Here is a 21,927-nt window from a genome sequence, read left to right on the forward strand (position 1 = left end):
GGAGAAAAACAAATTATTTTCTTAGGCAAGTGCATACAATGTCATCTACACCAACACAAATATCATGTTTCCTTGCAGCAATTGCTGTAGTTTTCTGCCTAGAAAGCACGAATGTGTTGAGTTTGTGTCTCCATGTGGAACTAATTAGTGTTTCCCAGCACCAAAGTAAATATTCCCTGCTTAAATTCATTTAAAACCATAAAGTGCATTGATAATATCAAAAAACACAAAGCAGAGCCTGTAGCAAGTTCTGGGATTGAGTTTGCCATAACACAAGATGATATTTCTGGTTTCATCCAGTCATTTCCATACAAAGTGCTGTGGAACTGGTATGCAATGGACTCAGAAAATCACCCTCAAACTGGTTTTGGAGAAAAGCAAACTCTTTTCCTTGGCCAAGTGGATAAATAGTCACGTTTGCAAATATAAATATCCTGTTTGTTTGCAATGATAGCGCTAGCTTTCTGAGTAGAAAACACAAATGTGAACATGGTTGGCCTGCATATGAAACCAATAGGCCTTTCCAGCACAAAACAAAATTTCCTCTATTGAAATTCATTCTAAAACGTAAAGTCCATTGATAATATCCAGAGAACACAAACACAAAGGTTGTAGCAAGATCTGGGATTCAGTTAGCCATAACACAAAAGGATATTTCTGGTTTCATCCAGGCATATCCAGACAAAGTGCTGTGGAACTGTTATGCAATGGACTCAGATAATCACAGTCAAACTGGTTTTGGAGACAAGCAAAGTATTTTCTTGGGCAAGTGCATAAAATGTCATCTACACAAACACAAATATTATGTTTGTTTGCAACAATTGCTGTAGTTTTCTGCCTAGACAGCATGAATGTGTTGAGTTTGTGTCTCCATGTGGAGCTAATTACTGCTTCGCAGCACCAAAGAAAATATTCCCTGCTTAAATTCATTCAAAACCATAAAGTCCATTGATAATATCAAAAAACACAAAGCAGATCCTTTAGCAAGATCTGGGATTGAGTTAGCCATAACACAAGAGGATATTTCTGGTCTCATACAGGCATATCCAGACAAAGTGCTGTGGAACTGGTATGCAATGGACTCAGATAATCACAGTCAAACTGGTTTTGGAGAATAGCAAAGTATTTTCTTAGGCAAGTGCATAAAATGTCATCTACACCAACACAAATATCATGTTTGTTTGCAGCAATTGCTGTAGTTTTCTGCCTATACAGCACCAATGTGTTGAGTTTGTGTCTCCATGTGGAACTAATTAGTGCTTCCCAGCACCAAAGAAAATATTCCCTGCTTAAATTCATTCAAAACCATAAACTCAATTGATAATATCAAAAAACACAAAGCAGAGACTGTAGCAAGATCTGGGATTGAGTTTGCGATAACACAAGATGATATTTCTGGTTTCATCCAGTCATTTCCAGACAAAGTGTTGTGGAACTGGTATGCAATGGACTCAGAAAATCACCTGCAAACAGGTTTTGGAGAAAAGCAAACTCTTTTTCTTGGCCAATTCCCTAAAAAGTCATGTTTACAAATATAAATATCCTGTTTGTTTGCAATGATAGCTCTAGCTTTCTGCCTAGTAAACACAAATGTGAATGTGGTTGGCCTGCATATGAAACCAATTAGCATTTCCAGAACAAAACAAATTTCCTCTACAGAAATTCATTCTAAAACATAAAGTCCATTGATAATATCCAGAAAACACAAACACAAAGGTTTTACTAAGATCGGGGATTGAGTTAGCCATAACACAAGAGGGTATATCTGGTCTCAACCAGGCATATCCAGACAAAGTGCTGTGGAACTGGCAGGCAATGGACTCAGATAATCACAGTCAAACTGGTTGTGGAGACTACCAAAGTATTTTCTTAGGAAAGTGCATAAAATGTCATCTACACAAACAAAAATATTATGTTTCCTTGCAGCGATTGCTGTAGTTTTCTGCCTAGACAGCACGAATGTGTTGAGATTTTGTCTTCATGTGGAGCTAATTAGTGCTTCCAAACACCAAAGAAAATATTCCCTGCTTAAATTCTTTCAAAACCATAAAGTCCATTGATAATATCAAAAAACACAAAGCAGAGCCTTTAGCAAGATCTGGGATTGAGTTAGCCATAACACAAGAGGATATTTCTGGTCTCATTGAGGCATATCCAGACAAAGTGCTGTGGAACTGGTATGCAATGTATTCAGATAATCACAGTCAAACTGGTTTTGAAGAATAGCAAAGTATTTTCTTAGGCAAGTGCATACAATGTCATCTACACCAACACAAATATCATGTTTCTTTGCAGCAATTGCTGTAATTTTCTGCCTAGACAACACGAATGTGTTGAGTTTGTGTCTCCATGTGGAACTAATTAGTGCTTCCCAGCACCAAAATAAATATTCCCTGCTTAAATTCATTCGAAACCATAACGTCCATTCATAATATCAAAAAACACAAAGCAGAGCCTGTAGCAAGATCTGGGATTGAGTTAGCCATAACACAAGATGATATTTCTGGTTTCATCCAGTCATTTCCAGACAAAGTGCTGTGGAACTGGTATGCAATGGACTCAGAAAATCACCCTCAAACTGGTTTTGGAGAAAAGCAAACTCTTTTTCTTGGCCAAGTGGATAAAAAGTCATGTTTATGAATATAAATATCCTGTTTGTTTGCCATGATAGCGCTAGCTTTCTGAGTAGAAAACACAAACGTGAACATGTTTTCCCTGCATATGAAACCAATTAGCATTTCCAGCACAAAACAAAATTTCCTCTACTGAAATTCATTCTAAAACGTAAAGTCCATTGATAATATCCAGAAAACACAAACACAGAGGTTGTACCAATATCTGGGATTGAGTTAGCCATAACACAAGAGGATGTTTCTGGTTTCATCCAGGCATATCCACACAAAGTGCTTTAAAACTGGTATGCAATGGACTCAGATAATCACAGTCAAACTAGTTTTGGAGTATAGCAAAGTATTTTCTTGGGCAAGTGCATAAAATGTCATCTACACAAACACAAATATCATGTTTGTTTGCAACAATTGCTGTAGTTTTTTGCCTAGACAGCACGAATGTGTTGAGTTTGTGTCTCCATGTGGAACTAATTACTGCTTCGCAGCACCAAAGAAAATATTCCCTGCTTAAATTCATTCAAAACCATAAAGTCCATTGATAATATGAAAAAACACAAAGCAGAGCCTGTAGCAAGGTCTGGGATTGAGTTTGCCATAACACAAGAGGATATTTCTGGTTTCATCGAGGCATATCCATACAAAGTGCTGTGGAACTGGTATGCAATGGACTCAGAAAATCACCCTCAAAGTGGTTTTGGAGAAAAAGAAAATCTTTTTCTTCGCCAAGTGGATAAAAAGACATGTTTACAAATATAATTCTCAGGTTTTTTTGCAACGATTGCTCAAGCTTTCTGCATAGAAAAAAAGAATGTGAACACATTTGGCATACATATGGAAGCACTTAGCATTTCCAGCAGAAAACAAAATTTGCTCTACTGAAATTCATTCTAATATGTAAAGTCCATTGATGTTATCCAGAAAACACAAACACAGGGGTTGTAGCAAGATCTGGGATTGAGTTAGCCATAACACAAGAGGATATTTCTGGTTTCATCCAGGCATATCCACACAAAGTGCACTGGAATTGGTATGCAATGGACTCAGATAATCACAGTCAAACAAGTTTTGCAAAATCGCAACGTATTTTCTTATGCAAGTGCATAAAATGTCATCTACACAAACACAAATATCATATTTGTTTGCAGCAATTGCTGTAGTTTTCTGCCTAGACAGCACGAATGTGTTGAGTTTGTGTCTCCGTGTGGAACTAATTAGGGTTTCCCAGCACCAAAATAAATATTCCCTGCTTAAATTCATTCAAAAGCATAAAATCCATTGATAATATCAAAAAACACAAAGCAGAGCCTGTAGCAAGATCTGGGTTTGAGTTAGCCATAACACAGAGGATATTTGTGGTTTCATCCAGTCATATCCGGACAAACTGGTGTGGAATTTGTAAGCAATGGATCGAGTAAATCACAGTAAAAATGGTTTTGGAAAAAAGCAAAGTCTTTTTGTTAGGCAAGTATATAAAATGCCATCTATACAAACAGAAATATCATGTTTGTTTGCTGCAGTTCCTCTAGTTTCTCCCTAGAAAATATGAATGTGTAGAGCTGGTGTCTCCATGTGGAGTCAACTACTGTTTCCCAGCACAAAATTAAATGTTCTCTGATAAAAAAACATTCAAAACAATAAAGCCTGTCGATAATATCCAGAAAACATTATCACAGAGTCTGTAGCAATATCTGGGATTGAGTTAGCCAAAACACAACCGGATATTTCTGGATTCATCCAGGCAGAGCCGGAAAAAGTGGTGTGAATTCATATACATTGGACCGAGACAATCACAGTATAAATGGTTTTGAAAAAAAGCAAAGTCTTTTCGTTAGGCAAATGTATAAAATGTCATCTATTCAAACAGAAATATCATGTTTGTTTGCCGCAGTTCCTCTAGCTTCTCCCTAGAAAATACGTATTTGCAGAGCTATGTCTCCATGTGGAACCAACTAGAGTTTGTATGGTACAAAATTAAATGTTCCCTGATAAAAACATTCAAAACAATAAGTCCCTCGATAATATCCAGAAAACACAAACACAGAAGCTGTAGCAATATCTGGGATTGAGTTAGCCAAAACACAACCGGATATTTCTAGTTTCATCCAGTCATACGTGGACAAAGTGGTGTGGAATTCCTATGCAATGGACCGAGAAAATCACAGTAAAAATGGTTATGGAGAAAAGCTATGTCTTTTCCTTTCGCCAGTGCATAAAATGTCATGTGTACAAACAGAAATATCATGTTTGTTTGCCACATTTCATCTAGCTTTCTCCTTAGAAAAAAGGAATGTGTAGAGCTCGTGTCTCCACGTGTAGTCAACTAGTGTTTCCCAGCACAAAATTAAATATTCCCTAATAAAAAACATTAAAAATAATAAAGTCCATTGATAATATGCGGAAATCCCAAACACAGAGTCTTTCACAATATTTCGGATTGAGTTAGCCAAAACACAAAAGCATATTTCTGGTTTCATTCAGTCACTTCCGGAAAAACTGGTTTGGAATTCATATGCAATGGACCGAGAAAATCACAGTAAAAATGGTTTTGGAGAAAAACAAGTCTTTTCCTTCGTCCAGTGCATAAAATGTCATCTATACAAACAGAAATATGATGTTTGTTTGCCGCAGTTCCTCTAGTTTTCTCCCTAGATGATACGAATGTGTAGAGCTGGTGTCTCCATGTGGAGTCAACTAGTGTTTACCAGCCCAAAATTAAATGTTCTGAGATAAGTAATATTCAAAATAATAAAGTCTGCCGATAATATCCAAAACATTAACACAGAGCCTGTAGCAATATCTGGGATTGAGTTAGCCAAAACACAACCGGATATTTCTGGTTTAATCCAGGCATATCTGGACAAACAGGTGTGGAATTCGTATACAATGGACCAAGAAAATCACAGTAAAAATGGTTTTGGAGTAAAGCAAAGTCATTTCATTAGGCAAGTGCATAAAATATCATCTATACAGACAAAAATATCATGTTTGTGTGCCGCAGTTCCTCTAGCTTTCTTCATAGAAAATACGAATATGTAGAGGTGGTGTCTCCATGTGTAACCTATTAGTGTTTCCCAGCAAAAATTAAATGTTCCCTGATAAAAAACATTCAAAACAATTAGGTCTGTCGATAATCTCCAGAAAACACAAACACAGAGCCTGTGGTAATATCTGGGATTGAGTTAGCCAAAACACAACCAGATATTTCTGGTTTCATCAAGTCATTCCTGGAAAAAGTGGTGTGGAATTCATATGCAATGGACCGAGAAAATTACAATAAAAATGGATATGGAGGAAATCAAAGTCTTTTCTTTAGGCAAGTGCATAAAATGTCATCGATACAAACAGAAATATCATGTTTCTTTGCTGCAGTTCCTCTAGCTTTCTCCCTAGAAAATACGAAATTGTAGAGCTGGTGTCTCCATGTGGAACCAATTAGTGTTTCCCAGCACAAAATTAAATGTTCCCTGAATAAAAAAATTCAAAACAATAAATCCCTGGATAACATCCAGGAAACACAAACACAGAGCATGTAGCAATATGTGGGATTCAGTTAGCCAAAACACAACCAGATATTTCTAGTTTCATCCAGTCATATGCAGACAAAGTGGGATAGAATTCGTATGCAATGGTCCAAGATAATCACAGTACACATGGTTTTTGAAAAAGCAAAGTCTTTTCGTTAGGCACGTGCTTTAAATGTCATCTATACAAACAGAAATATCATATTTGTTTTCAGCAGTTCCTCTAGATTTCTCCCTAGAAAATATGAATGTGTTGAGCTGGTGTCTCCATGTGGATTCAACTAGTGTTTACCACCCCAAAATTAAATTTTCTCTCATAAGAAATATTCAAAATAAAAGACTGTCGATAATATCCAGAAACATTAACACAGAGGCTGTAGCAATATCTGGGATTGAGTTAGCCAAAACACAACCGCATATTTCTGGTTTCATCCAGGCATATCTGGACAAAGTGGTGTGGAATTCGTATGCAATGGCCCAAGATAATCACAGTACAAATGGTTCTGTAGAAAAGCAAAGTCTTTTCATTAGGCAAGTGCATATAATATCATCTATATAGAAAGAAATATCATGTTTGTTTGCCACAGTTCCTATAGTTTTCTTCCCAGAAAATACGAATATAAAGAGCTGGTGTCTCCATGTGGAGTAACTATGTTTCTACGGTACAAAATTAAATGTTCCCTGATAAAAACACTCAAAACAATTAGGTCCATCGTTAATATCCTGAAAACACAAACACAGAGGTTTTCACAATATTTCAGACTGAGATAGGCAAAACACAACCGCATATTTCTGGTTTCATCCAGTCTTATCAGGACAAAGTGGTGTGGAATTCATATGCAATGGCCCAAGATAATCACAGTACAAATGGTTTTGGGGGAAAAGCAAAGTCTTTTCGTTAGGCAAGTGCATAAAATGTCATCTATACAAACAGAAATATCATGTTTGTTTGCGGAGTTCCTCTAGATTTCTCCCTAGAAAATACTAATGTGTAGAGCTGGTGTCTCCATGTGGAAACCATTAGTGATTCCAAAAACGAAATTAAATGTTCCCTGATAATAAACATTCAAAACAATAAAGTCCGTGGATAATATCAGGAATACACAAGCACAGAGGCTGTAGCAATATCTGGAATTGAGATAGCAAAAATATTATCCGATGTTTCCAGTTTCATGCAGTCATATCCGGGGAAACTGTTGTGGAATTCGTATGCACTATCTCGAGAAAATCTCAGAAAAATGGTTTTGGAGAAAAGCAAAGTCTTTTCCTTAGCAAGTGCATAAAATGTCATCTATACAAACAGAAATATCATGTTTGTTTGCCGCAGTTCCTCTAGCTTTCTCCCTAGAAAATACGAATGTGTAGAGCTGGTGTCCCCATGATGAACCAATTAGTGTTTCAATGGTAAAAATTAAATATGCCCTGATAAAAACATTCAAAACAATAAAGTCCATCGATAATATCCAGAAAAGAGAAACACAGAGGCTGTAGCAATATTTCTGATTGAGTTAGCCAAAACAAAACCGATATTTCTTTTTTCATCCAGTCATAACTGGACAAAGTGGTGTGGAATTCTTATGCAATGGACTGAGAAAATCACAGTAAAAATGGTATTGGAGAAAAGCAAAGTCTTTACATTAGGCAAATGCATAAAATGTCATCTATACAAACAGAAATATCATGTTTGTTTGCCGCAGTTCCTCTAGCTTTCTACCTAGAAAATATGAATATGTAGAGCTGGTGTTCCCATGATGAACCAATTAGTGTTTCAACGTTACAAAATGAAATGTTATCTGATAAAAACATTCAAAACAATAAAGTCCATCGATAATATCCAGAAAACACGAACACAGAGGCTTTCACAATTTTTCGGATTGAGTTAGCCAAAACACATCCGGATATTTCTGTTTTCATCCAGTCATATCTGGACAAACTGGTGTGGAATTCGTATGCAATGGACCGAGAAAATCACAGTAAAAATGGGTTTGGAAAAAAGGAAAGTCTTTTCGTTAGGCAAGTGCATAAAATGTCATCTATACAAACAGAAATATCCTGTTTGTTTGCTGCAGTTCCTCTAGCTTTCTCCCTAGAAAATACGAATGTGTAGAGCTGGTGTCTCCATGTGGAACCAATTAGTGATTCCAAGCACAAAATTAAAAGTTCCCCGATAAAAAACATTCAAAACAAAAAAGTCCGTGTATAATATCAGGAATACACTAACAAAGAGGCTGTAGCAAATTCTGTGATTGAGTTAGCCACAAAAAAGCAGATAATTCCGGTTAAATTCAGTCATATCTGGACAAACTGGTGTGGAATTCGTATGCAATGGACCGAGAAAAATCACAGTAAAAATGGTTTTGGAGAAAAGCTAAGTGTTTTCCTTAGGCAACTGCATAAAATGTCATCTATACAAACAGAAATATCCTGTTTGTTTGCCACAGTTCCCCTAGCTTCTCCCTAGAAAATATGAATGTGTAGAGCTCGTGTCCCCATGATGAACCAATTAGTGTTTCTAAGGTACACAATTAAATATTCCCTGATAAAAACTTTCAAAACAATAAAGTTCATCCATAATATCCAGAAAACACAAACACGGAAACTTTCACAATATTTCGGATTGAGTTAGCCAAAACACAACCGTATATTTCTTTTTTCATCCAGTCATATCCGGACAAAGTGGTGTGGAATTCATATGCAATGGACTGAGAAAATCACAGTACAAATGGTTTTGGATAAAACCAAAGGCTTTTCGTTAGGCAAGTGCATAAAAGATCATCCATACTAACAGAAATATCATGTTTGTTTGCCGCAGTTCCTCTAGCTTACTCCATAGAAATACGAATGTGTAAAGCTGGTGTCGCCATGTGGAACCAATTAGTGTTTCCAAAAACGAAATTAAATGTTCCCTTATAAAAAAATTCAAAGCAATAAAGTCCGTGGATAATATCAGGAATACACATATACAGAGGCTGTAGCAATATCTGGGATTGGGTTTGCCAAACCAAAACCCAATATTTCCGGTGTCATCCAGTCGTATCTGGACAAACTGGTGTGGAATTCGTATGCAATTGACCGAGAAAATCACAGTAAAAATGGTTTGGAGAAAAGCTAAGTATTTTCGTTAGGCAAGTGCATAAAATGTCATCTATACAAACAGAAATATCATGTATGTTTGCAGCAGTTCCTCTAGCTTTCTCCCTAGAAAATACGAATGTGTAGATCTGGTGTCCCCATGATGAACTAATCAGTGTTTCTATGGTACAAAATTAAATGGTCCCTGATAAAAACATTCAAAACAATAAAGTCCATTGATAATATCCAGAAAACACAAAAAAAGAAACTTTCACTTATTGCGCATTGAGTTAGCGAAAACACAACCAGACATTTCTGGTTTCATCCTGTCATATCCGGTAAACTGGTGTGGAATTCGTATGCAATGGGCTTAGAAAATCAGAGTAAAAATGTTTTCGGAGTAAAGCAAAGTCTTTTCGTTAGGCAAGTGCATAAAATGTCATCGATACAAACAGAAATATCATGTTTGTTTGCCGCAGTTCCTCTACCTTTCTCCTAGAAAATACGAATGTGTAGAGCTGGTGTCTCCATGTGGAACCAATTAGTGTTTCTACGGTACATAATTAAATGTTCCCTGAGAAAAACATTCAAAACTATAAAGTCTGTGGATAATATCAGGAATACAGAAACACAGATGCTGTAGCAATATCTGGGATTCAGTTAGCCAAAACATAACTGGATATTTCCGGTTTCATCCAGTCATATCCGGTAAACTGGTGTGGAATTCACATGCAATGGACGGAAAAAATCACAGTAAAAATGGTTTTGGGAAAAGCAAAGTCTTTTTGTTAGGCAGGGGATAAAATGTCATCGATACAAACAGAAATATCATGTTTGTTTGCCGCAGTTCCTCTAGCTTTCTCCCTAGAAAATACGAATGTGTACAGCTGGTGTCCTCTTGATGAACCAATGAGTGTTTCAACGATACAAAATGAAATGTTCCCTGATAAAAACATTCAAAACAATAAAGTCTATCGTTAATATCCAGAAAACACAAACACAGAGGCTTTCACAATATTTCTTATTGAGTTAGCCAAAACACAACCGGATATTTCTGGTTTCATCCAGTCATACCCGGACAAAGTGGTGTGGAATTCGTATGCAATGGACCTAAAAAAATCAGAGAAAAATGGTTTTGGAGAAAAGCAAAGTATTTTCTTTAGGCAAGTGCAGAAAATGACATCTATGCAAACAGAAATATCATGTTTGTTTGCCATAGTTCCTCTTGCTTTCTCCCAACAAAATACGTATGTGTAGAGCTGGTGTCTCCATGCGGAACCAACTAGTGTTTCGCAGCACAAAATTAAATGTTCCCTTATGAAAAACATTGAAAATAATAAATTCGGTCGATAATATCCAGAAAACACAAACACAGAGCCTGTGGCAATATGTGGGATTGAGTTAGCCAAAACAAAACTGGATATTTCCGTTTTTCCAGTCATATCTGGAGAAAGTGTTGTGGAATTCGTATACAATGAATATAGACAATCACAGTAGAAATGGTTTTGGAAAAAGTAAATTTATTTCATCAGCAAGTTAAAAAAGTATCATTTATACAAACCGAAATATCATGTTTGTTTGCCCCAGTTCCTCTAGGTTTCTCCCTATAAAATTCGAATGTGTAGAGCTGGTGTGTCTCCATGTGGAACCAATTTGTGTTTCCATGTACAAAATTAAGTGTTCCCTGATAAAAAACATTCAAAATAATAAATCCATCCACAATATCCAGAAAACACAAATGCAGAGGCCGTCGCATTATCTGGCATTGAGTTAGCCAAATCACAAAGGATATTTCTAGTTTCAAGCAGTCATATCCAGAGAAAGTGGTGTGGAATTAATATACAATGGACATAGACAATCATAGTAAAAATGGTTTTGGTGAATAGCAAAGTCTTTTCATTAGGCAAGTCCATAAAATCTCATCTATACAAACAGAAATATCATGTTTGCTTGCTGCAATTCCTCTAGCTTTATCCCTAGTAAATACGAATGTGTAGAGCTGGTGTCTCCATGTGGAACCAATTAGCGTTTCCAAGCACAAAATTCAATGTTCCCTGATAAAAAACATTCATATCAAAAAAGTCCATCGATAATATCCAGAAAACACAAACACAGAGGCTGTCGCAATATTTGGGATAGAGTTAGCCAAAGAAAACCCGGATATTTCTGATTCCATCCAGTCATATCCTGACAAAGTGCTGTGGAATTCATATGCCATGGACCGTGAACATCACAGTAAAAATGCTTTTGGAGAAAAGCAAAGTCTTCTCATTAGGCAAGTGTATAAAATGTCACCTATACAAACAAAAATATCATGTTTGTTTGCCGCAGTTCCTACAACTTTCTCCCTAGAAAATGCGAATATGTAGAGCTGGTGTCCCCATGTGGAACCAGTGAGTGTTTCCAAGCACAAAATTAAATGTTCCCTGATAAAAAATATTGAAAACAATAAAGTTCATCGATAATATCCAGAAAACACAAACACAGAGGCTGTCGCAATATGTGTTACTGAGTTAGCAAAAACACAACCGGATATTTCTGGTTTCATGCAGTCATATCCTGACAAAGTGGTGTGGAATTCGTATAAAATAGTCACAGACAATCACAGTAAAAATGGTTTCAGAGAAAAACAATGTCTTTTCGTTAGGCAAGGGCATAAAATGACATCTACACAAACAGAAACATCATGATGGTTTGCAACAGTTTCTCCAGCTTTCTCCCTAGAAAATACGAATGTGTAGATTTGGTGTCTCCATGTGGAACCAATTAGTGTTTCCCAGCACAAAATTAAATGTTCCCTGATAAAAAAACATTGAAAACAATTAAGTCCATCGATGATATAGAGAAAACAGAAACACAGAGTCTGTCGCAATATCTGGGATTGCATTAGCCAAAACATAACCGGATATTTCTGGTTTCATCCAGTCATATTAGGAAAAAGTGGTGTGGAAATCATATGCAATGGACCGAGAAAATCACAGTAAAAATGGTTTCGGAGAAAAGCAAAGTCTTTCCGTTGGGCAAGTGCATAAAATGTCATCTATGCAAACAGAATTATCATGTTTGTTTGCCAAGTTCCTCTAGCTTTCTCCCTAAAATACGAATGTGTAGAGCTGGAGTCTCCATATGGAACCAACAGATGTTTCTAAGCACAAAATTAAATGTTCCCTGATAAAAAACTTTTAAAAAAATAAAGTCCGTCGATAATATCCAAAAATCACAAACACAGAGGCTGTCACAACAAGTGGGATTTTGTTAGTGAAAACACAACCGGATATTTCTGGTTTCATCCAGTCATATCCGGAGAAACTGGTGTGGAATTCGTATACAATGGACCAGGAACATAACAGTAAAAATGTTTTTGAAGAAAAGCAAAGTCTCTTCATTAGGCAAGTGCATAAAATGTCACATATACAAACAGAAATATTATGTTTGTTTGCCGCAGTTCCTCTAGCTTTCTCCCTAGAAAATATGAATATGTAGAGCTGGTGTCTCCATGTGGAACCAATTAGTGTTTCTCAGCACAAAATCAAAAGTTCCCTGATAAAAAAACATTGAAAACAATAAAGTCCATCGATAATATCCGGAAAACACAAACACAGAGGCTGTCACAACATGTGGGATTGAGGTAGGCAAAACACAACCGGATATTTCTGGTTTCATCCAGTCATACCCTGACACAGTGGTGTGGAACTCATATACAATGGACACAGACAATCACAGTAAAAATCGTATTGGAGAAAAGCAAAGTGTTTCCATTAGGCAAGTGCGTAAAATGTCACCTATACCAACAGAAATATCATGTTTGTTTGCCTCAGTTCATCTGGCTTTCTCCTTAGAAAATACGAATGTGTAGAGTCGGTGTCTCCATGTGGGACCAATTAGTGTTTCCAAGCACAAAATTAAATATTCCCTGACAAAAAACACTCAAAATAATAAAGTCCGTCGATAATATCCTCAAAACACAAACACAGAGGCTGTCGCAACATGTGGGATTGAGTTAGCAAAAATACAACCGGATGTTTCTGGTTTCATCGAGTCATATCTGGAGAAAGTTGTGTGGAAATTGTATACAATACACACAGACAATCACAGTAAAAATGGTAGTGGAGAAAAGCAAAGTGTTTCCATTTAGCAAGTGCATAAAATGTCACCTATACAAACAGAAATATCATGATTGTTTCCCGCGTTCATCTGGCTTTCTCCCTAGAAAATACGAATGTGCAGAGCTGATGTCTCCATGTGGAACCAATTAGTCTTTCCAAGCACAAAATTAAATGTTCCCTGATAAAAAACTTTTAAATCAATAAAGTCCATCGATAATATCCAGAAAACACTAACACATAGGCTGTCGCAATATGTGGGATTTTGTTAGCCAAAACACAACTGGATATTTCTGGTTTCATCTAGTCATATCCTGACAAAGTTGTGTGGAATTTGTATGCATTGTACCGGGAACTTCACAGTAAAAATTATTTTAAAGAAAAGCAAAGTCTTTTCATTAGGCAAGTGCATAAAATGTCACGTATACAAACAGAAATATCATGTTTGTTTGCCGCAGTTCCTCTAGCTTTCTCCCTACAAAATACAAATGTGTAGAGCTGGTGTCTCCATGACGAACCAATTAGTGTTTCCCAGCACAAAATTAAATGTTCCCTGATAAAAAACATTCAAAACAATAAAGTCCATCGATAATATCTGGAAAACACACATAAAGAGGCTGTCGCAACATGTGGGATTGAGTTAGCCAAAACACAACTATATTTCTGGTTTCACCCAGTCATATCCTGACACAGTGGTGTGGAACTCGTATGCAATGGACACAGAGAATCACAGTAAAAATGGTAGTGGAGAAAAGCAAAGTGTTTCCATTTAGCAAGTGCATAAAATGTCACCTATACAAACAGAAATATCATGTTTGTTTGCCGCAGTTCATCTAGCTTTGTCCCTAGAAAATACGAATGTGTAGAGCTGGTGTCTCCATGTGGAACCAATTAGTGTTTCCAAGCACAAAATTAAATGTTCCCTGACAAAAAACATTCAAAATAATAAAGTCTGTCCATAATATCCAGAAGACACAAACATAGAGGCTGTTGCAACATGTGGGATTGAGTTAGCCCAAATACAACCGGATATTTCTGGTTTCATGCAGTCATATCCGGACAAAGTGGTGTGGAATTCGTATGCAATGGACCAAGAAAATCACAGTAAAAATGGTTTTGGAGAAAAGCAAAGTATTTCTGTTAGGCAAGTGCATAACATGTCATCTATACAAACAGAAATATCATGTTTCTTTTCCACACTTCCTTTTTTTTCACTTTATACATTTTTAATTAGGATAGGCATAAACCAAAACAGAAAAAAAGATAAAGTGTCACTGTCAATTTGTTTGCAGGTAAGAGTCAGGAAATGGAACAAATTACCAGGAAAACTTTTTTCCCAAAATAGGTAGGTTACATAATTTTAACATTCAGATGCCAAAATTAGTATTATTCTACTTAATCTACAAATGAAAAGAGGAATCAAAAGTTCATCCTGTTTAGTATAAGAAATTTTACCTTAAATATATAGCGCTTTGTTTCTCAGGAAGCAGTACTGGCAACTTGGAGAAGATATTTCTGTTACGTGATGACTAGAAAATGTCAAATACAACCAAACAGCTATGCTATAGCTCAGAAAGTACTATTAACCTCTTTTGGGCTAGTGCACATTTCAGTTTAATACAGAACTACATCTTGAGTTTTAGGAAGGCAGCAATAATTATATTTTGGCTTTTGTTCTAGAGCTTAGCATAGTTAAGGCGACAGTTGAAGCATATTAGTGAAGGTAGTTAAAATTTAATGACAATCATCATAATCTCTTATAACCTACATAAACTGTATAATGCTTACTTGGAATGAAACCAGCATTACCTAATTGGTGTTTACATACATACAGAGGGAGAAAAAAACCTACCAAAGGCAATCACTCTAAATGTACTATCACGTACTTGTTAAAAATGCAAATATACCATAGAACTAAAATGACATGAAGAGCAGTATTCACTACCTAGAAGAAAGGCAACTGGTTCTCATACAAAGCTAAGCTGGCATCAATCACCCTCGTCACAATGGCTTAGAAAAGCATCAGGTTTCCAGTAGAGAAACTATTCTAGGAAAGTCAGTCAATCTTGTGAAAGTTTCACAGCTGTAAAACCAGGCTAAGACTACAACGACCGTGAAATCTGAGGAGATCAGATGAACCAGTAGATTCCCAGCCATAATGTGAGACGGGAAGGTCCTCATGCAGCATATGCTCCCTGGCTCCGGGAAAGCTTCGTGTGCATAATACAGAAGTAGTTGAGAAAGGAAACTGGAGACGCTCAGCTGTTTCCATTGTGTCCTAACTGTTAAACTTCAGGGATGGTGTGATCCATCAGGCTTTTCATAATGCTTGGCACCATCCGTTTAATAATATGTTCAAAGATAAAAGCAGGCATGATTGTGACGGTAACTACAGTCCCAGATGTTGATAGTATGTCTGCAATTTGAGAGTCCTTCAATCCAATGACGTTCTGGCCGTTGATCTCACAGATGTTATGTTCCGTGAGAAGACCATTTCTGGCTGCAGAACTATCTTTCACTATGGATGTTACTTTCCCATTTTTAAAGATAAAGCCAACGTTTCCAGTACTGTCCTTATGCATAGTAATTGTCTGCTCAAAAGGCCTGTCACGAATGGTCATTGTGATCTTCTCTCCAAAAGCCTGTTTGAGCACCTTGTGAGCTTTATCAGAGCTCCAGCCTGCACAGTTTTCACCATTGATCTGGAGTACCTGGTCACCAAATCTCAAACCAACCAATGAGGCTGGAGAATTTGCCTGGACTAGCTGAACAAATATACCATTATCTATTGATTTAAGCCTGAGTCCAATTTTTCCATCTTGATCCTTACATAAAATGACTTCACGAATCCCTTGTTTAATTTCTGCTCTGCGAATCCCAACATCATTTCCAGTTACAGGAGCCACCATATAGTTCATACTAGAAGGTCTTGCTACCAACTGCCCCTGAAGTGGTGCTCCAGAGACCATCACCAGATTTGCATGTATTTCTTCTTCATTTAAACTCAGGCCCATGTGTTGAGAAAGTTCCAAATACAGTTTACGATAAAGATTTCCATCTTGAGAGATGGGAGCAGAAGCTTCTGACAAAATTGCTGGGTTGGCAGGGTTGGCAGAAAAAGCAGTCTGAGCCTGAATTACTTTGTCTACCTTCAAGTCTTCAAGAGATGGATAGAGAGACATTTTTCCTGATTTATCTAGACCACAAGGACTCGCTCGCCGCTGTCACCGCCTCGATCACAGCTAGCGACTTCCAAGACCTGAGAAAAGGAGAGCAGCGCGCGTGCGAGGACCGCCCACCAGGCGCGTCACAGCACCGCTCCCCCTGTGTTTTCCTCACTTCCTCTAGCTTTCTCCCTAGAAAATACGAATGTGTGGAGCTGGTGTCTCCATGTGGAAGCTGTTAGTGTTTCCAAGCACAAAATTAAATGTCCCCTTATAAAAAAAATTCAAAACAATAAAGTTCGTCAAAATATCTAGAAGACACAAACACAGAGTCTGTCTCAATATGCGGGATTGAGTTAGCCAAAACACAACCGGATATTTCTGGTTTCATCCAGTCATATCCGGAAAAACTGGTGTGGAATTTGTATACAATACACACAGACAATCACAGTAAAAATGGTTTTGGAGAAAAGCAAAGTCTTTTCGTAAGGCAAGTGCATAAAATGTCACCTACACAAACAGAAATATCATGTTTGTTTGCCGCAGTTCATCTAGCTTTCTCCCTAGAAAATACGAATATATAGAGCTGGTGTATCCATGTGGAACCAATTAGTGTTTCCAAGCACAAAATTCAATGTTCCCTGATAAAAAAAACATTTAAATCAATAAAGTCCATCGATAATATCCAGAAAACACAAACACAGAGGCTGTCGCAACATGTGGGATTGAGGTAGGCAAAACACAACTGGATATTTCTGGTTTCATCCAGTCATATATGGACAAAGTGCTGTGGAATTCGTATGCAATGGACACAGACAATCACAGTAAAAACGGTATTGGAGAAAAGCAAAGTGTTTCTGTTAGGCAAGTGCATAAAATGTCACCTATACCAACAGATATATCATGTTTCTTTGCTGCAGTTCCTCTTGCTTTCTCCCTAGAAAATACGAATGTGTAGAGTCGGTATCTCCATGTGGAACCAATTAGTGTTTCCAAGCACAAAATTAAATGTTTCCTTATAAAAAACACTTAAAATAATAAAGTTCCTCGATAATATCCAGAAAACACAAACACAGAGTCTGTCTCAATATGTGGGATTAAGTTAGCCAAAAGAGAACCGGATATTTCTGGTTTCATCCTGTCATATCCTGACAAAGTTGTGTGGAATTCATATGCAATGGACTGGGAACAACACAGTAAAAATGGTTCTGAAGAAAAGCAAAGTTTTTCGTTACGCAAGTGCATAAATTGTCACATATACAAACAGAAATATCAGGTTTGCTTGCTGTAGTTCCTCTAGCTTTCTCCCTAGACAATACGAATGTATAGAGCTGGTGTCTCCATGTGGAACCAATTAGTGTTTCCAAGCACAAAATTAAATGTTCCCTGACAAAAAACATTTAAAACAATAAAGTCCGTCGATAATATCCAGAAAAAACAAACACAGAGACTGTCGCAACATGTGGGAGTTTGTTAACCAAAACACAACCGGATATTTCTGGTTTCATCCAGTCATATCTAGACAAAGTGATGTGGAATTTATATGCAATGGACCGAGAAAATCACAGTAAAAATATTTTCGAAGAAAAGCAAAGTATTTCCGTTAGGCAAATGCATAAAATGTCACCTATACAAACAGAAATATCGTGTTGTTTCCCGCAGTTCCTCTTGCTTTGTCCCTACAAAATACGAATGTGTAGAGCTGGTGTCTCCTTGTGGAACCAAATAGTGTTTCCCAGCAGAAAATTAAATGTTCCTTGATAATAAACATTCAATAAAATAAAGTCCGTCGATAATATCCAGAAAACACAAACACAGCGGCTGTCGCAATATGTGGGATTAAGTTAGCCAAAACACAACCGGATATTTTTGTTTTCATCCAGTCATATCCTGACAAAGTTGTGCGGAATTTGTATGCAATGGACCGGGAACATCAAAGTAAAAATGGTTTTCGAGAAAAGCAAAGTTTTTTCATTAGGCAAGTGCATAAATGTCACTTATACAAACAGAAATATCATGTTTGTTTCCTGCAGTTCCTTCAGCTTTCTCCCTACAAAATACAAATGTGTAAAGCTGGTGACTCCATGTTGAACCAACTATTGTTTCCCAGCACACAATTAAATGTTCCCTGATAATAAACATTCAATAAAATAAAGTCCGTCGATAATATCCAGAAAACACAAACACAGTGGCTCTCGCAATATGTGGGATATAGTTAGCCAAAACACAACTGGATATTTCTGGTTTCATCCATCATCTCCGGAGAAAGTGGCGTGGAATTTGTATACAATACACAAAGACAATCACAGTAAAAATGGTTTTGGAGAAAAGCAAAGTCTTTTCCTTTGGCCAGTACATAAAATGTCATTCTATACAAACAGAAATATCATCTTTGTTAGCAGCAGTTCCTCTAGCTTTCTCCCTATAAAATACGAATATGTAGAGCTGGTGTCTCCATGTGGAACCAATTAGTGTTTCCCAGCACAAAATTAAATGCTCCCTGATAAAAAACATTCAAAACAATAACGTCCATCGATAATATCCAGAAATCATAAACACAGAGTCTATAGCAATATCTGGGATTGAGTTAGCCAAAACACAACCGGATATTTCTGGTTTCAGCCAGTCATATCCGGACAAACTGGTGTGGAATTCGTATGCAATGGACCGAGAAAATTATAGTAAAAATGGTTTTGGAGAAAAGCAAAGTCTTTTTGTTAGGCAGGTGCAAAAAATGTCATCTACACAAACAGAAATATAATGTTGATTGCCCCAGTTCCTCTAGCATACTGGCTAGAAAATACGAATGTTAAGATCTGGTGTCTCCATGTTGAAACAATTAGTGTTTCCAATCACAAAATTAAATGTTCCCTGTAAAAAACATTCAAAGCAATAAAGTCCATAGATAATATCTAGAAAACACAAACACACAGGCTATCACAATATCTGGGATTGAGTTAGTCAAAACACAACCGGATATTTCTGGTTACATCCATTCATATCCAAACAAAATGGTTTGGAATTCGTATGAAATGGACCAAGAAAACCATAGTAAAAATGGTTTTGGAAAAAAGCAAAGTCTTTCGTTAGCCAAGTGCATCAAATGCCATATACACAAACAGAAATATCATGTTTGTTTGACCCAGTTCCCGTAGATTTCCCTAGAAAATATGAATGTTTACAGCAGGATTCTCCATGTGTAAACAATTAGTGTTTCCCAGCATAAAAATAATGTTCACTGATAAAAAACATTCAAAACGATAAAGTCCATCGATGATATCCAGAAAACACAAACAGAAATACTTTCACAATATCTGGATAGAGTTAACCAAAACACAACCGGATATTTCTGGTTTCATCCACTCATATCCCCACAATGTCATGTGGAATTTGTATGCAATGGACTGAGATAATCACAGGAAAATTGGTTTTGGAGAAAAGCAAAGTCTTTCCATTAGGAAAGTGCATAAAATGCAATTTATACAAACAGAAATACCATGTTTGTTTGCCGCAATTTCTCTAGCTTTCTAACTAGAAAATACAAATGTGTAGAGTTTGTGTCTCCATGTTGAACCAATTAGTGTTTCCCAGCACAAAGTTAAATGTTCCCTGATAAAAAACAATCAAAACAATAAAGTCCCTCTATAATATCCAGAAATGACAAAACAGAGGCTTTCACAATATTTCAGATTGAGTTAGCCAAAACACAACCGGATATTTCTGGTTTCATCCAGTCATATCCAAGCAAAGTGGTGTGGCATTCGTATGCAATGGACCGAAAAAATCACAGCACAAATATTTTTAGAGAAAAGCAAAGTCTTTTCTTTAGGCAAGTGTGTAAAATGACAACTATACAATCAGAAATATCATGTTTGTTTTCCGCAGATCCTCTAGCTTTCTCCCTAGAAAATACGAATGAATAGAGTTGGTGTCTCCATGTGGAACCAACTATTGTTTCTCAGCAGAAAATTAAATGCTCCCTGATTAAAAACATTCCAAACAATAAATTCCATCGATAATACCCCGAAAACACAAACACAGAGACTTTCGCAATATCTCAAATTGAGTTAGGAAAACACAACCTGATATTTCTGGTTTCATCCAGTCATATCTGGACAAAGTGGTGTGACATTCGTATAAAATGGACATAGACAATCACAGGAAAAAAGGTTTTGGAGAAAAGCAAAGTCTTTTCCTTGGGCAAGTGCATAAAAAGCCATCTATACAAAGAGAAATACCATGTTTCTTTTGCGCATATTCTCTAGCTTTCTCCATAGCAAATACGAATGTGTAGATGTGGTGTCACATGTAACCAATTTGTGTTTCCAAGCACAAATATAAATGTTCCGTTATAAAGTACATTCAAAACCATAAAGTCCGTTCATAATATCCGGAATAAACAAAGAAAGAGGCTGTAGCTATATGTGGGATGGAGTTAGCCAAAACACATCTGGATATTTCTGATTTCATCCAGTCTTATCCGAGCAAAGGGGTGTGGCATTTGTATGCAATGGAGCAAGAAAATAAAAGTATAAATGGTTTTGGAGAAAAGCAAAGTCTTTTCCTTAGGCATGTGCATAAAATGTCATCTATACAAACAGAAATGCCATGTTTGTTTGCCGCAGTTGCTCTAGGTTTATCCCTAAAAAATACGAATGAGTAGAGCTGGTGTCTCCATGTGGAACCAATTTGTGTTTCCCAGCACTAAATTAAATATTCCCCGAAAAAAACATTCAAAACAATAAAGTCCATTGATAATATCCGGAAAACACAAACACAGAGGCTGTCGCAATATCTGGGATTGGGTTAGCCAAACCACAAACGAATCTTTCTGGTTTCATCCAGTCATATCCAGACAAAGTGGGAAACAATACATATGCAATGGAGCAAGAAAATAAAAATACAAATGGTTTTGGAGAAAAGCAAAGTCTTTTCGTTAGTCAAGTGCATAAAATGTCATCTGTACAAACAGAAATATGATGTTTGTTTGCAGCAGTTCCTCTAACTTTCTCCCCAGAAAATACGAATATGTAGAGCTAGTGTCTCCGTGTGGAACCAATTAGTGTGTCCCAGCACTAAATTAAATGTTCCCTGATAAAAAACATTCAAAACAAGACAGTATGTCGATAATATCTGGAAAACACAGAGAGGCTCTCACAAATCTGGGATTTTTTAGCCAAAACACAACTGGATATTTCTGGTTTCATCCAGTCATATCCGGACTAAGTGTTGTGCAATTCGTAGGAAATGGACCGGGAAAATCACAGTAAAATGGTTTTGGAGAAAAGCAAAATCATTTCGTTAGGCAAGTGCATAGAATGTCATCTATACAAACAGAAATACCATGTTTGTTTGCCGCAGTTCCTCTAGCTTACTCCATAGAAAATAAGAATGTGTAGAGCTGGTGTCGCCATGTGGAACCAATTAGTGTTTCTAC

General features: G+C 36.8%; 1 protein-coding gene across 1 annotated transcript; it reads right to left on the reverse strand.

Moving 5' to 3' along the window:
* Nucleotides 1–15,497: 15,497 nt before the first annotated feature.
* Nucleotides 15,498–16,260, reverse strand: LOC133762394 (syntenin-1-like). The gene has a single exon (XM_062195393.1). It carries the CDS (start codon nucleotides 16,242–16,244, stop codon nucleotides 15,612–15,614), a length of 633 nt encoding a protein of 210 aa, XP_062051377.1. The 5' UTR covers nucleotides 16,245–16,260; the 3' UTR covers nucleotides 15,498–15,611.
* Between the last annotated feature and the right edge of the window lie 5,667 nt (nucleotides 16,261–21,927).

Source organism: Lepus europaeus, chromosome 6 (genome assembly GCF_033115175.1).
Source record: "Lepus europaeus isolate LE1 chromosome 6, mLepTim1.pri, whole genome shotgun sequence".
NCBI classification, from domain to species: domain Eukaryota; kingdom Metazoa; phylum Chordata; class Mammalia; order Lagomorpha; family Leporidae; genus Lepus; species Lepus europaeus.